General features: G+C 41.7%; 1 protein-coding gene across 5 annotated transcripts in view; it reads left to right on the forward strand.

Moving 5' to 3' along the window:
* sox6 (SRY-box transcription factor 6) overlaps positions 1-16,875 on the forward strand; it is a 142,727-nt gene that overhangs the window by 76,579 nt on the left and 49,273 nt on the right. For all 5 annotated transcript variants that reach the window (XM_071906405.1, XM_078291699.1, XM_078291607.1 and 2 more), the window contains 2 exons: positions 8,985-9,157; positions 10,862-10,930. In XM_071906405.1, the coding sequence (XP_071762506.1) occupies positions 8,985-9,157; positions 10,862-10,930 (242 nt within the window). The remainder of the gene's footprint in view (positions 1-8,984; positions 9,158-10,861; positions 10,931-16,875) is intronic.

Here is a 16,875-nt window from a genome sequence, read left to right on the forward strand (position 1 = left end):
ACATGCCTGTAGGTTTAAATGAATGAAAGAAAGTAGAGGATAAAGGCTGCCATGCAGATAAAGGCTACTGACTGGCAGAGCGGCCTTGCACATTCTATACTCATAGCTCGCTGAATGAACAACCAATTATATTGTGTACCTTGTAGGCTACCTTGTGACATTGTTCCACCAAAATAAAAGCGGAAAAAAAACCTACTCTTGGTTACCTTAAACAGATAAGTAAAAAGTGAAATTTTGTCTTTTTCCAGTTATCTTATACAGTATGTCCGTATCAGTGGCATACAATCTATCTGAAAATGTATTTTGCACCCACTACTTTGGAAACCTTTCAAGACACGTAACTGTGTTATTGCAGAGGCAAGTGGTGGAATCTGGCTGGTGCAGACTGGGTGAGGAAATATCATTGTCTCTCTCTCAGAAAAAAAAACAATAGGTATAGCAGAATTTGACCTGGGGCTTTTACCCATGAAGGGAAAGACATTCTTTTACTGCAATTGTGTTCAAACATGCCCAGAGTACTTTATCCTCTTGTGGTGAACACGCAAGTACAGTAAACAAAACAATGGTATCAACAGCATCGGAGATTTGCTTTTCAAGGTCTGCTAACCCAACCAACCATTTACCTCTTAGAGATGACACATCCATAATTATAACGTATTGTCATGTGGGTTTCGGTTATGAAATGCGGTGAATCTGAGGTGAAGACTTTTTTTCTGGAGGCAGTAGAAACAAGCACCAGAATCCAGTATAGGCGGCGTGCTTAAGTGAGACATGGAGAACGGGGTTATTAAGGGTTAATGATTTCAAATCTTCATCGGCCTTTTCTTGTATGCTGTTAGGGCTTAGCATCAGCATGGGCAGGCAAGAAGGAGGGTTTGAGAAGGAGCATTAGTGGCGGATTTCTTTTCACCAGCCGATTCCAGAGGTAACTGTTTGTTTTCATACCTGAGCTTAGCTGTCAATCTGGAGGAACGGTGAGGAGGGAGATGAAATCTCCTGAACAAAACCACAGAGCAAGAAAGGCAGGCCGGCTGGCAGGGCTCCAAACCACAGAAAGTAGCAGATAATAGACGGTAAGGTGGAAGGAGGAGTATGAGAGAGAGAGAGAGAGAATGAGAGACGGGGGGAGAGATTTTAGACATGGCTGCTTAGACTTGACATTTTTAATTATGTCCCTCAAAGAGATCTTTGTCTGAAAAAATGCTGCGCTTCCATATTTCACACATCATATATATAATATGTTTTAAGATGCTTCTAATCCTGAACTGTACATTCATAATGACACTATGATATTTTTTATATATATTATTGGTTTTGATAATTGTACCTCACATAGTTAATAATGATATAGTGTCATTTGGAAAATAAGCTTGCTCTGTGCCGTGCCTCTCATGAGCTTCACACTCAACAGAGCTGTTTAAGTTTCCCTGTAGAGGGCCAGTGTGTCCCGGCCCCCCGTGGGTGAAGAAAAAAAAAAGGCTCAAGCATTTACTCAAACTGAGGGAAAATATGTAGTCGCTAAATTGGAACACAAACTGTATTCATTCTCTTGGAATTTGTAAAAAAAAAAAAAAAAAAAAAATGAGGCTTAACATTGTACATTTGCGTTGAAATGGTAGGTTGAATTCTGAAGCACAAAAATTGGGTCTCTTGCAGTCTGATAATCAATTTGAGAATGGTGTCTACATGACAGTGGTAGGCTGCACACAGACGGTCCTGTGGCAGGCAGATAAGTGGAAGCTCTTTAGGAGGAGAGCGCGGGGCAGGGCAGGGCGGCAGCTGAGACTGATTTGATGCTGGCCCTACCTGGGCTGGCTTTCCCCCCGCACAGACAGAAAGGAGTCTACTGTGTGAACACAGAGCCCATATTGTTCAGCCATCTGGGTTTGCTTCAAAACATGATTATTCAATTTAAAATTTAGCTTTATTCATAATGGCTTCAATAAAGTGGGGAGTGGATGGCACTGGAGATACACAGCACAATATCTGTATGTATTCTACCCAGTGACACGGAGTTGTTTAGGTTTAAAGACATGAAATACATAAAGTAGAATGAAATTAAAGGCATCTATATTTATATATAGATGCCTTTACTTCTATATACATACTGTACATACTGTATTTATATGTTATGCATATTATAAGTATATTATAAAATAGATAGATAGATAGATAGAATAAGAATATTTTGATTGCATTAATATTTAGTTTGACTGAAATGTTCTGAAATTTTTTGGAGAGTTTTTGGGGAGTTTGGAAGCATGTTTGCGAAATTGTTTGATTAGGAGGAGGGAGCTCTCTGACACACACACACACACACACACAAACAAACACAAAACTGTATCTGTCCAGTTGCTCCAGTCAAAAGTGCCTCAGTTAGCGTTTTCTCCCCAACACTTCAGTCAACTGTTTGCCCTGTGCACTCAGGTGAAATATGAGCCACAGTAAATCATTATTCTTCAGGCCACATTTGCCAGATGAATGTATGAGAGTGTTGGACTGTGTGTTTTTCTCCTCTAATGAATTGAGGAATTTAGCTTGTGGCAATGGCAGTAGAAAGGAAGAGAGGAGCACCTTTGTGCTCGTGCGTGCTCGTGTGTGTGTGGGTATGTGTGTGTGAGACAGAGAGAGAGTTCTCTATTTTCTGATTTATTTTGTATTATATTTTACTGGTTTTAATGCCGTGTTTTACTAATGACTTTTAGATTTGCATAATACATTTTATGCATACACACGTATCTATCCTGTTTTGATTTAAAGAGAATATAAAGCATTTGCCAAGCTTTATTTTTGACAAAGACACACCTTTCTCCTTTCTAGAAGGGTACTCCCCTGAAATATTCATCAGCTTTCCTGCTGCAAAGCAAATTGTGTCTTCACAGCCATGTAACGCTGCTGAAGCACGGGCCGCTCCGGCTGGCCTAGGTTAGTACACGTCAGGGTGATTTCGCCCTACAGACCTTTCACAGCCACAGCTCGCTTGCTTTTCCACAACTCCAGCTGTTCCTCGCTGTCTTGAGCTTCACATCTTCATCTTAAACTCAAGGTGTTCAAGCTCCTATCCTATGTACAGCTCTAAGGTTATATTTATAAAGTATATAAAAAAATAAGTATTGATGATCTCTGGTTAGGTCCACTGACCCTACTAACTTACTTCTGTACCAAACAAGAAGGTGCTCTTTGGCAGAGGATATATAAAGTATATTAGCTAGGATACAAGAAACCAACACACTCAACTTGAAGTGAAAAGACTTAAAATGCCTTTGTTGCAAGTTCTAAATACAGAAAAAACAATTTTTTTAATCATGTTACTAACGTCATGATGACTTAAAAATGATGCTGGTCTGTGTTCAGCCATCTTGTTCTGATACACTTTCTGAATACAGGCACCGGTCTCAGCTGTTCTTGCTACCTGCTTTTAGCCATTTAAGTCCAGCTCTGATCATCTGCATTAACCCCAGAGAAAACACCATTGATACACCCAACAGTCAACCCCTTTGGCACATTTTCTCTTCAACTATTCAACTCTTTATTTCCTCTCAAGGTTTGCAGACTATAAGCTTTTTCTTTGATCATTCTCTCTCAGGCTTTAAGCTTTTGGTATATGTGAGACCTTGAAAGTTGTCTGGTGTTTGTTTATATTTTATAGGGCACAGGGGTCAAACCCATCATCATAAAGGCCATGAGAGATGAATGGAGGAATTGGAAATGTACTTTGTGATGATGTGGTGATCTTTGCTATATACTGTCTTCCATACCCACACTCCACTATCCTCCATGGTGTCAAGAAATGTTTTGTCGCAGTGTATTATATATTCAAAATATGACATACTCATCTACTGAAAGAAAAGAAACTAAAGTTTGCGTATTGAGTTTTTTTTTTCTTTACTTCAGTAAGAATTTCAGTGTTACTGCCATTCCCTGGAGTTATGTGTTCAGGTCGAGCCTCTATCTTGGCTTTGATGAAGTACCTTGTCCAATGTCATGGATAGACAGTGAAGTGCTGGAGCTTTCACATTAGCATAATTATACTGAAGAGTGATGCTTCCTCTATCATCAAAATATTAGTCTCCATCAGTGTTCAGCATGAACAGCAGACCCATAGTAGATGAAGTGTGCTTTTATTAATAACCTCTCCATGTGTCAATCAGAATATTTCTTGAAAAATATTTTCGCAGAACCATTTAAAGCATTTTCTTTCTGTAATAGTGTCTTTTAAAATCGCATCTGCTGTGCACAAATATGTACACACACACACACACACACACACACACACATATATACATCTTATACATAATGATAATAATAGTAGTATACTACCATCAGCATATGCGAACAGTAAATTGCTTTTAAGAGTCTCAAGCACAGAATAAGTGGTTTTAAAATCTTGACAGAATCTTTTTTAGCAGGTGGATGGGCAATCTCTCAATTTGAAGTAGCCTATAAGTTCATGCCATATAGGAAGGCTTAAGAACTGAGAGTCAGAGCTGCCAGTGGATGACATGTGCTAGTGAGTCCTTGCTCATGCTTGTTAATGGTGTTTTATTGGCAAGATTAACAGCTTTTATATCATGGCAGGGGCAGCAAGCCAGGTAAAACAGCTGTTGCTCATATTGTCTTGGTTGTGGGACATGGAGACACTTTAACGCCATATTACTGGAAACACATATGGCCCCGTAGCATTGCTGAACAAGTGTATATACTAGTTTGAAGCAAAGGGATCCCATAAAACTAGCTTTTGTTATTCTTTTTTCCCCCTTAAACTTGGTTTGCTGCCAGTCAGCTGCTCAATGTAACAGATTATTTAGGCTATGGGGATGAAATGTTTTAGTCATATTCAATATTATAAAAGTGAATTTGGTGTCAAGACTGACTCAAATGTCATGCTTTCGTTGAAGCAATATTATGGTTTGGGAGAAAGGTCTGTGGCCTGAAAAATTCTTCTATTTGAAAACTAAAGAAAGCAGCAATAGATGCCATTAGCAGTTATTAAATTGGCTTTTTTGTGTTTTTCAGAGGAAGAATGGACAGAGTTCACATTAGCGTTCTAAATCCTTCGCTGCACTGAACACACAAGTGCATTCAGTCAGGGGCATGTACCTTTTATCATTTGGAGCAGCACACAACACACATCTGTACACACTCATGCCTACATACACACACACATTAAGAGAGGGAGAGAGAGGGAGAGAGAGAGAGAGAGAGAGAGAGAGAGAGAGAGAGCTTCAGCATGCAAGGCATTCTAGCTATGTGCGGTCTGTGTGCGGATACGGCCCGGCACAATCGTAGCATTTAGACAAGTCTTAATTTACTTAGGATGGGCTTGCAGCATATGGAAGCATCCACAATAGCTGACTGATAGAGAGACAAAGAAATTCCAGTGTTCTGGCGCTAAAAAAGTCATTCAGATTTGGTCATAATGGCTCAGCTGTCCTAACCAAAGGAAGGGAAGAGAATAGGGTGCCTTGTGATTTCCCCCCTTTTCACCCTCGCCCTCCCTCTCTTTTCTTCTTTTTTTTGTGCCTGAATCTTTTATCTGTGTTATTCACTCGGGACTCTTCAAAGTAACAAGCCTCCTTCTTTTTCCCCGGTACTGGACTTGGAACCCAAATTAGAGACTGCTTGATTAGAGCAGAGAGGAGGGAGCCAAGAGAGAGGGAGATGTGGGTATTGGACAGAACAAATCGCACCCCTACAAAGTGCCTTTTATCCAAAGACCCCAAGGCTCAAATACCCCCATCCCTCCCCAAGCAACCATGGCTCTGCTTGTTTTCCTCTTATCATTTATTTAGTCACCCGTTGATGTTTTCTGCCCTACTTTGTGACGTTTAAAAGAGGCAGGAATCTCAAAAGGTGAATTCTGAATGGGCTGAAACTGAACAACATAGCTTCCCCGTCTCCCCCGTCCCATGTGTCAATCTAGCATTTCTGCAGTTAACACGGCCTGAGAAGAAAACAAGACAGTGCCAACCCAGCTTGACCGCTCACTCCTGGGACCTTCTGGGCCTAACAGGCTCCTGTGTCGGTCTACTATTGTCCTACTGAGCCTCTCTCCATCAACAGGGGGATGTCACAACATGTTAGATCTGGGCAGGCTGCTGGGGTTTATGTAGCACCCAGGCATCTCTGGGCTGTCTGTCTGCCGTCGGAAGCACGATGTGAGGAGACACGTTAACGGGCAGACCCCGGCCCCACCGCTGTTAAGAGCCATGCAATATGCAGGAAACGGCCTCTTTTGTCAGCAGGCTGGTCAGAGACAGACCGCGGCTCTCCTCTTCTGCACCGCCCAATAAAAGTTTTATCTGCATTTTAAAGCTGATCCATAATTTAGAGCAGGAAGAAAGAGATTTTTACACTGAAGCAGCCAACAAAAAACATATGTGTCTGATTTTCTACTAAGGATGCCCAGTAGATCTCTGGGCAGCTCTTAAAAAATGAGAATCTCCTACCATGTTTTTATGTTTAACCGATTGTCTAAAGCTGTATTTAAATGTTCGTTTTCAGCGTAGCCATGAATCAGAATATGTCTTGAATACAGTACTCTGACGCCGATTTTGAGATCTCTTGAAATGTGGTGGTGGTGGGGTGGATTTGGGGTAAGGAGGGTTAAAGACAAAACAAGTGCGAAAGATTAAAGATGAGAAAGTAAAGAGGGAAGGACCAACTTGCCATTTTCTCAGTGCGGGGGGGGGGGGGGGGGGGGCAGTCTGGGCTTCCCACAATGCAGCCCAACATCAAAACAATGGGCCCTCTGTTAGTATTCTCTTAGTGTTCGGGCCGGCCTGCGCTCCCCACACACGGCCCCCAGACTAGCCCACTGGATCCCTCTGTGGACCCAGAGCACCAATCTGCTGCTGTATGTAAGCAGACACACACACACGCACACAAACACACACACACACACGCCACGTATATACTGTACTGTTGTTTATTTTTGCCATTTATTACAGTATTGACATTCACCCCTAAACTAGTGAGTGGCCATCGGACATGTGTAAGCAGGGAGGCTGAGAGGCCATCATTGAGTCCAGATGTTTGGGTCCCTGTTCAAGGGCGTCTATGCCACCCTGGGGCCCCGATGACACCTTATCTTCACCCTGCCAGGATATCTTCTAGTATCTTGATTCTCCTTAGTTTCTATCCTCATCCCTCTTTTCTTTCTTACTTTGTTTCTCTCTTCTTTTCTTCCTTTCTTTCTTTCTTCCCTCCCTTCTTCCTCCCTTCCCACTACTGTATTGATAGCGGTGATCTGTGATTGTGACTGCGACTGATGTATGTTTCTGGTGACCTGTAAAATGCAGCTCCTTCATGGACACAGCCAAAGGTTAATAAAATTGGTGTTGAATGTATCAATTTTACAGATAAGCCATTCACAACAAGTGTAGTCGGGTGAATAAGAAGTCAATTCAGCCCTTGGAAACCGCACGCAAGCCCAATGAATAGCTGCTTTTAGGTGCTTTTTTTTCGTTAGGAGGATAAATGGAGAATTGCAGCTCTCTTCCATTGCAGCAGGCAGCGGAGGCAGAGCGAGGCGAGCCGAGGTTCAGACAAGCCTGCCAGTAAATTGCCCTGAATGGGTTCTGGAGGTTGACAGGCCCTATTAAGACAAACGGCCTTCCTCATCGGAGAGATAAAATAAATCAGGTGTTTAGTCAAATTAAAATAGTTTGAGTGGAGAGGGCCCCTGGGAGCTCTGGGAGAAACTCAAGACAGATGTGGCCAGAGGAGAGAGGAAGACACCCAGGAAAGAATTCAGCTCCCGCTGGCCCCAGGCCAGACTTTACTGTACTGTTATCTGGCTCTCTATCCTTTTATCCTTTTCTCCCTCTGTTTCTTGCTCCCTCTCTCTCTCTCTCTCTCTCTCTCTCTCTCTCCCTCTCCTCTGTCAGTTTTCTCATCTCTTTTTCGTATGTTCTCCCAGATCAGCTTGTCACACAGGAGTGCAGTGGGAGGAGAGTGAGTTACTGTCTAGCCTCTCACTGGCAATTATGTTGGCTGTGTAAGTCAATGGGAGGATCACTTAGCATTGATTAGGAGGAGGGAGAGAGCAGTGCAGTGGAGCCGCTCTCTCCATCACACACAGTGAGGACATGTGAATGTAGGGAGAGAGGTAAACCTAGTGGTCTGCATTCAGGTCCCTTGGTCTGGCATTGCCATTCTTTTTCAAGTATGCATACATGATGACTAGAATTGACAGAACAATTACTAACAACACAGAGCAAATATAAACATTGTCGATGCTGTACAAATCTTTTAATTTAATTGTTAATTGTTTTTAAGTGCGTACCGAATATCTTCTTGCTGTGCAGAAAGTGGTAGGTGTGCGCCCTTTCGGCAGAAGTCCAGTGGCTGATGGCCGCAAGGAGTTCCACCTCTAATGTGTTACTGGAATTGCTTTATAAAGAAAACTTGTATAACTTTTAGCTCACTGCAAACACACTGCGAGCCCCAACACTTTCTTTGTATTCACCCCTGATAGTCTGACATAAGCTGCCACCTCAGCCTGACAGCTCCCCGCAGCTCTTTGTGTATTTGCCGGGAACAATTCCTTCCCTTTCTCACTCTCACACTGAAAGCTGTGAGCTCCAGCTACAGTAAAATAGACAACTCCAGGCTGTGACCTTAACACTTCTAATAACGTCACTGCAGTTGGTTGCTGCCAGTCTGGCTTTCTTTGTACTGTATTTTGTGTACAATACAATAGCGCAATATTGTGATCTGTGGCTGCAGTACATTCAGTTTTCTATACTAAGGATTATACAATGACCAAGACCATTCTTACAAAAGTCCACACCCCGGCTTTTTTGTCATGGTCCCTATAATACCATTTGCATGCTCTCTCTCTCTCTCTCTCTGCACTACACATACCTGTATCTATTTGTTTGTGACTCAGTCTCTCCACCTTGTGTCTGTCCTTCCCTCAACTGACATCTCTCTCTCCCTCCCTCTCTCTCTCTCTCTCTTCTCTCTCTCTCCCTCTCTAGGTACTCCAGAGAGCCTGGCAGAAAAGGAACACCAGCTTTCCACAATGATCACCCAGCTGATCAGCCTGCGAGAGCAGCTTCTGGCCGCCCACGATGAACAGAAGAAGCTCGCTGCCTCACAGATGGAGAAACAGAGGCAGCAAATGGAGCTAGCTCGTCAGCAACAGGAGCAGGTAACTGCTCACTGCTTTCTTTCTCACGTTGTCAGTGTCTCCTTTTTTTTTTTTTTTTTTTTACCCCAGGTCATCCCTGTTCTCTCTCTCTCTCCTTCTTGCTCTCTCCATATTCCCCTCACCTTTCTTTCTTTCTTTCTTTCTTTCTTTCTTCCTTTCTTTCTTACTCTTTATGGGATTCTCTCCCTCTTTGTCCATTTAATTTTGTTTACTTTATTTCCCCTACCCTCTATAATAAACCCCTTTAAATACATTTGTCACAGATTGTCACTTAACCCTCTATTTCATATTAAATTTCATGGATGAAATGTGCCAATAAAATATTATTCCTCTGTTGGAATTTGGAATAATATTAGATTTAAGAGATGTTATATTCTATATTAGCTTGGATATTTCGAGTCATGCTCGCTCGCCCACATTTATGCTGTGTGGTAGGAAAAATGTTATTATGACTTGTACTAACAAATGCGAGTGAATGTGTGAATTAAACGTTATATTAAACACGGAAGTCCTCTATATCTTATAAATCGTCTCCTATTAGAACAAGTCTGGCATTAGATTTGCAGCACAAATCAGGCCAATGAGCCATATTGTACAAATCAGCAAATTAGCAGAGGCCATGAAGTGTGTTAATGTCTGGGAAGAAATAAGGACGCAAACTATCCACACGGGCGACACTTTTATTATCACCAGCCACCCTAATGGCTATGAGTCAATTATCAGCGAGGAGTTCACTCAGAGTTTTCTCAGCACACGCTCAGACCTTCCTGTGTTAAATGAAGAGATGGACCATATACCTTGGAGTGATGCATTTGGTCATAGTACACTAATAATACATTAACAGTATTGATTTCTTTTTCAATCAATGGTGTTCATTTGCAAACTACACTCAACTCTGTAGGCTTTGTAGATATACGGATATAAATGAATAGTGATATAAGATATTTTATTATTTGGTCATATTTTAAAACGGACGAATACAAATAAAATGAGACAGGCAGAGAGAGAGAGAGAGCGAGAGAGAGAGAGAGAGAGAGAGAGAGCGAGAGAGAGAGCCCGCTGAGAGCTAGAATGTCATCAAGCCATCAAGATACAACACAGTAATTAACTGTTGACACTCGTGAGGAAGCCAGCACAAATTAATCCTGACACATTTGCAGACGACCGATATCTTACAGTGAACACTTTGTAATTATATTTAAAAATGAAAATTAAATGACACTTAAAACTAGGTTGTCATGCTCAATGAAGTGTGCGTGTAGATAGAGGGACTGCTGGGATGGGGTGGATGGCGGGATGGCTGTTCGTCACTGTGCTGCTCAGGGGGGTCGGGATCAGACGGAGCGCTCCGACAGACCCCCGTCACGCATACCCTGCCTTCACCGGTTATCTCCATCATAACCATGTTAATCTGTCCTCTGTATATAATTTATCCTCCATAACTGCTTTACCACTGATTGTGACAGTATGGTTCGTCATTTAGAAAGTTGAAACTGTGTAGATTTTTGTTTGATTTTGCAGCGGTTTGGCTAGAAGTCTATGGAACATATTTTGTAAAAAAGCGAAGAGAGTAATATAATGTTAGTCTCCCTCTGTAATCTGCTACTGTCTTTACAGTGTAATTGGCTTGGACAGGTCTTAGCATACTATGCAGTGTGAACAGGAATAAATTAATTTCTTGTCTTTACTTCTGTTTCCAACCAGATCGCAAGACAACAGCAGCAGCTTCTGCAGCAGCAGCACAAAATCAACCTCCTCCAGCAGCAGATCCAGGTCAGTGAATTTGTTTCTGTTGTCCCTCTAACACTCAGTAGCTTACACCTCTCACGTTCTCACTCATTACTGCATTTCTCCCCCTTCATTCTAATTGGTGCACAACTGTCATCATGAGCCAAATGTATATTCAAGTAAAAGATTACATTAAATCAGTTCTACCTTCTGCGAGAAAGACTTTTCTTCCCATCTTTTTCTCATTTTTACCTTTCATGCGACTTGGCTTGGTATCTTTATTTTAATTTTTGTGTCACTCTCTTACATTCATCACTCTCATCAAATGTTAATTGCCTGTTGGTAATTGGGAGGGCTTTAAAATATGGAGGAGAATAATTAGCACATCTTAATGAACAAAGACGAAAAAAGGGGAAAGTAACAACAGCTAATGAGTCCTGTTGATGGAGAAGAGCCTGGAGGTGGGCGACATGAAAGAGGCTGGTAAATGCCTCTGAAACGAGCCTGTCCCAGAAGAGCTACGTGGCATGCTTTCACACAGCACAGCAGCTAGTCAAACTTATTGCCATTATAGTGTATGGCTGGCATTGTTTTTTTTGTTTTTTTTTTAGTTGTAAATACTAATAATTTATCCTGGCATACATTTAGATGGTGCTCTAGGTTTTCATTTATGCACTTACAAAGCTGTGTGTGTGTGTGTGTGTGTGTGTGCATGCATGTGTGAATGTGCATGTGTGAGTGTGCGTGCATGAGTGTGTGTGTCTTGTGTGGTACAGTACAGAGTGTTGAGGTGAAGGACCACCCAGGCAGTGTGTTGTTGGACATGGCCAGACTGTACAGAGTAATCCAGGGTTGGTCACTGGCTGTGGTCAAGGTTGTGGGCCTAGCTGTCTGAGGGAAGCCAAGGTTATCCTGTTGGGTGTGCCTGGTGTCAGGCACATCCTTCTCCATTCACCTCCTACACTCTGCTTGTTCTTCCTGCAGGCAACTCCCCATCTTCTCTCAATTCAACACAACACATAGGCTCATTTTCAGCTGTATGGGTGGTGATACGTTTGACAGTCTTGGGGGCAGATAGGGAAAGGTCACAGCAATACACAAGCAATGTGCCGCAGGTTCAAAAATCTCTTCAAACATTTACTGGCAAGAAGTTGTTCCTGTGTATTTAAAGCAACTATGCTGAAGTGACTCAGTGGTCATTGTTGCCCATCAGTTCCCCCAAAAGTTGCCGCATGTATCCCTACCTCGTATCATTGCTCTCAAGAGCCACTGTCTGGTTTCTTTGCTGAAGATCAGTTCCTCTTTATAGGCGTCATTGTCGGGGTTCCCTGCTGTCCTGTATATCACACCCCAACAGCACTCAGTCTGTTGTTCCTATGATGTGCCGAGGCAAAGCAAACCCCTTGGATTTAAACAGCAATAAGCACAACAGCAGGATTTACTGCTAGGACATTAAAACTCCCTCTCTCAAGGGCACTTCCCAAGAGAAAGGCCTCACTGTCAACATGCTCTTGAGAAGCCACTGGACTGGACCTTTCACTTTAACAGTGGACAGTCTATTGGAAAAATGACTCCATATCACACTCCACTAAAGAGGAGCATAGAGCACGACACTCTCTGTAGAAAACACTCTAAAATGAAGTACCTTATGCACTACTAAGGGCCTAGTATCACTCATATCATGGAGGGCTCTTTACTTATGCTCATTGAGTACACACAGCCTTAATGCATCTCACTTTTAGAGGTCCTTACTTTCATCTCAAAGTTAAAGGCAAATGATACCTGGAAATTCCCCTTGATGCATAGTTTTGAGAGAGGGTGGGGGGTCGAGTGTGTATGGGAATGCACTTCTAAATATGTATAGATCCATTTCAAACACTTGAACAGAGATACAAGCAAAGTCCCTCCTTGCGCAGCCAAGTTAGCCAGCGTCTCCCCTGAGCAGACCCCGAGCTGTCCTGATAAAAACACCACATCCACAATTAAACAAAAGAGTCCCATGTTCAGACCATCTGCTCCGCTGCCCATCAGTCTCTGCTGACTCCACTCAACAGACAGACCACTATTAGGAGCAGCCCACCAGAGGACAAACAACATGGATTACTCTCACTACTTCAGTTTGATCATGTTCAACATTGTTTATCCCACACCAAGTCCTTTAATGCCGATTTCATGACATTTTCTCTCTTCCTGACCTACTTCCTCCAAATATCCAATGTGGTGTTGGCCACTCCTCTCAAGATTGAGAAGCAAAGAGAGGAGAAGAGAGGCAGGGGCAAGTTAGTGAAGCATCTTTTTGCCACTCTGTTTTCATTACTGCTGCCTCTTAAAAAATGCCCTGGCCCCTTTAATATATAACAGCTTTGACTTAATTAGTTCTGTAAACAAGCTTCCAGCCTGTATGTCACAGACTTTTAGCAAAGTGGTAAAGCAGTGTTGGGGGATTGAGTTACCCTGCTGTTAGCATGGAGAGCAGTAGACTTTATTGGAGACCCTACTAGCCATCAAAGTCCTTCTGTTTTGGCTTCAGGGGAAAAGCCACTCTTGCTAAGGTCTCATATTGATGATGTAACTGATCACATCAGTGGGCACTGTAAACTGGACTGTCAGAGTCCAAACAATAAAACCACGGGGACTGTAACTCGAGACTCTTGTTGGCACGCTATATGTGTGCTTTCAAGGGGCTGGAGGAGATCTGGGAGAAGTGTGCAGTTATAGAGGTTTAGTTAGAGAGGTTTGGAACAAGGCAGCATGCAGTTTAATCAAGTCTCCCTTTTGAATGGCCATCTCTCTTTCCATCCTTTCTCATCATACTTACAAGAGTGGGAGAGAGATTTAGTCTTTGTCCTTCGAGATTACAATGTCACTTGTTTTAAGATAGCAGATGTTTTGATTGCGGTGTTAGGGGCTTATCAAAAGTTAAAGCTCAAGGCTTTGTGTGTTTTTCCCTCCGCTTGTTTGTATTCCTTCAGTCCGTCCTCGTTGTTGAAATCATCTTGGCACTAATTCAATCCCAGGAGGGGATTAACGCTGAGTTGATTTAGCTGAAAATTTGAAACACCATTCAGGATTTTATAAGAAGCATGTGACAATTCAACGTACATATTAACAGAGAACGAGTTTGTTCCATAAAATAAGTTATTCGTCTCTCTTGAGTCTGCACACAGGCACTCAGTTTAAAAAAAAGAAGAAAAAAAAAGAAATGATACAGAGCACTCTATTCTGTTTCTCTTATTTGCTTGGCCTCAGCATCAATCAGATGCACTGACCACCATTTGACTGGACTCTTTGGAGCTTTCTGCTTGATAATCACACCCACTTTCTCCTGCCCCTAATAGCAGCAGATGAGCAGCTAAATAGCATCACTTTGATCATCAGACTGTAGGTCGGCTTATGCTTTTAAAATGACATGAGAGTTAAAGGCAGGGCACATATCACACATAAGTCAAAAAGTAACTGATTAAAGGTGGGCTGGTAAAGATAACCAAACTCATACTGTTAAACCTGGCAAGGGGACGGTGACATGATGGCTCAGCTGGGTTTGTTGTGCTCTAATAAGATGTAGAGCTCTGTGAAAGCTCTAGTGATTGTATACTGTCCATAGCCAAACCCTAAGCTCCCATCTTCCCTCATAGAGAGGCCAGGTGGAAAGCCTAGCGTTCGCGCTCATGGGGATGGCACCAGTTCATGCATTCCTCAAGGATGGGCCTGTTAAGATATGAGCCATGGTTTGACTCTCACACACAGGCATGCAGATACTCATACACATGCACAGAGGCAATCGTGTACAGTACGCACGCACACACAGACCCACACAGACATACACACATCAAGAGAATAAATATTGGCTGAAAGGTCAGGGTGAACTTTATCTTCACAAACAGGCTGGAGAAAGGAGCTCCCCAGATGAAACAGGGGACGCTTTTAATCAGAAACATTTTGTTGTTTTTTGGGGTTTTTTTTTTCCACAAACAATGTCATAATATGAAGACATTATCTAGACATTTATCATTCGTTTTGACTAAAATTGTAACTCAGAGCTGGCATCAGTGTGCAGTCTGCTCAAAAGATCCCACAGATAAGGAATTTCTATGGAGGCCATTGTTGACCAGCTTTTTTCACGCTTGGTTTTAATCCTGCAGCCTTAAATGCTTTCGTCATCAAGCAGGTCTGCTTCTATTTATCTCCCTTTGACCTGCCTTTTCTCCCTCTTCTGCTGTGATGGACCTTCACATGGCCTGGCTTCCCACCCCAACCACACTATATGTACACACACACATAATAATGTGACTCTACATCCTACATTTGACTTTGTGCCCACAAAGATAGACACACACACACACACACGCACACACCTACTGTATATAAGAATATAAGACCTGGAAAAAGGTCAGGGTTGATTTCCAGATTAGGAAAATGGTTGTTTTTTTTAGAATAAGGAGTTAATTTTAGAATACGTTTGTGTAAGGTTAGGGTAAAAGTTAGGGAATGATTGATAATTGTAATTCAATGTGTGTGTGTGTGTGTGTTTCTTCCATTCAAAAAGAGCCAGTGAAAAGATTAAAAGAGAAAAGGTCACTATATTGTTGTCAGTGCACACTTCAAAGAGTTAGAGGCTTTCTCACATGTGGCTTTAATGGTGTAGAGAAACAGTGGGGGAGTTGCAAGGGTTAAATGATATTAGCTGCCAACAGTTCCCAGATTAGATAACATTTAAATACACTAGGATTAGCTACCCACCTTGTCCACATTTTTATCGTGGACAATCCAGAGGTAGATTTCAAGGAATATGTTTTGGGAAATTAACAGCTCTCGCTCTCACCTAAGCCATCTTCCTTCTTTCATTGTATGACACACATGTACTGTCAATGTCACTTTTTTTCCTGTCTTCCCTTTTTAATGCCTATTGACAGAGTGTTGTCTTAGTTATAGACCGAAAAATGTAATTAGGATATATTTTATTTGTATTAAACTACACCGCATGAGCTGTTCATACTTTTTTTTGCATTTCATTTAGAACTGATGAATAGAAGCTTTTTGCTTTTGTACTTTGTTCAGAAAATTGCAGTGAAAATGATCGAGCTGCTGTCTAACTTACAGTCAGTGAATTTTTTTAAAGCAGAAAAAAAAAATCTTTTGAATTTTTTGAACAGCAGTGTGTTTTAACCAGTTGTCCAGGGCTTTAGATATTTCCAATTTCTTTTCCCAGTGTTGCAAAGAAACAAGAGAATTCACAGGGGGAGTTATAAAAGTGTCTTCTGTCTACAGAGCATACAGACCCTGCAAAGTTAAACACTTAGTTCTTTGTGTTACACACACATTTGTTTTTGAATGATAGCGGCAACTACTATTCCGGTCTTTCTGTCTATCTATCTATCTATCCTGCAAGAGTCTTTGGATTTTCCCTTCACTGATAGGGTTCGTATTATTTTACACAAGTAATTTCATTTTATAAAAGGAAAAGAATCAGTTCATTGACAACAATGGATGTGCTGTTTGTGATTCACTGACTCACACTTCAAGTGGCCATTCTTGTCCAGACTATAAATGCCATTCTTTCTAGTGTACTGCTGTTTACAGCCACTGTAATATGTCTCTTTGCCTGTCAAACACAATATCCTGTGTTTATTGGTCGTAAGCGGATGCTGTAATTGTTTGTACTTAGTATGCTGTAAGTATAATATGTATTGAATTTGTTATCCAATGAGCAGCAATTTAATCCATTGATTTTGTTTGGTTACCAATTTAGTGAGGCAAAGACTCCAAAACTACCACATTATGGTAAATAATTTAAATAAATAACCTAACTTTAAATAAACTCAAGGCTGGATGGTAATTGCCACGAAGATAATGGTGCTAATTTGTGTATTCTCAGAAGCTTTTGTTGTCTCCCTGGCACAAATGATTTTCTCAGTGTGAGACTCTTATTAATGCACTGGCAAAAAAAAAAGCACAAAAATAGACATTGTTAAAGAGAATGTGTAAGTTCC

This window comes from Centroberyx gerrardi, chromosome 1 (genome assembly GCF_048128805.1).
Source record: "Centroberyx gerrardi isolate f3 chromosome 1, fCenGer3.hap1.cur.20231027, whole genome shotgun sequence".
In the NCBI taxonomy this organism is placed as follows: domain Eukaryota; kingdom Metazoa; phylum Chordata; class Actinopteri; order Beryciformes; family Berycidae; genus Centroberyx; species Centroberyx gerrardi.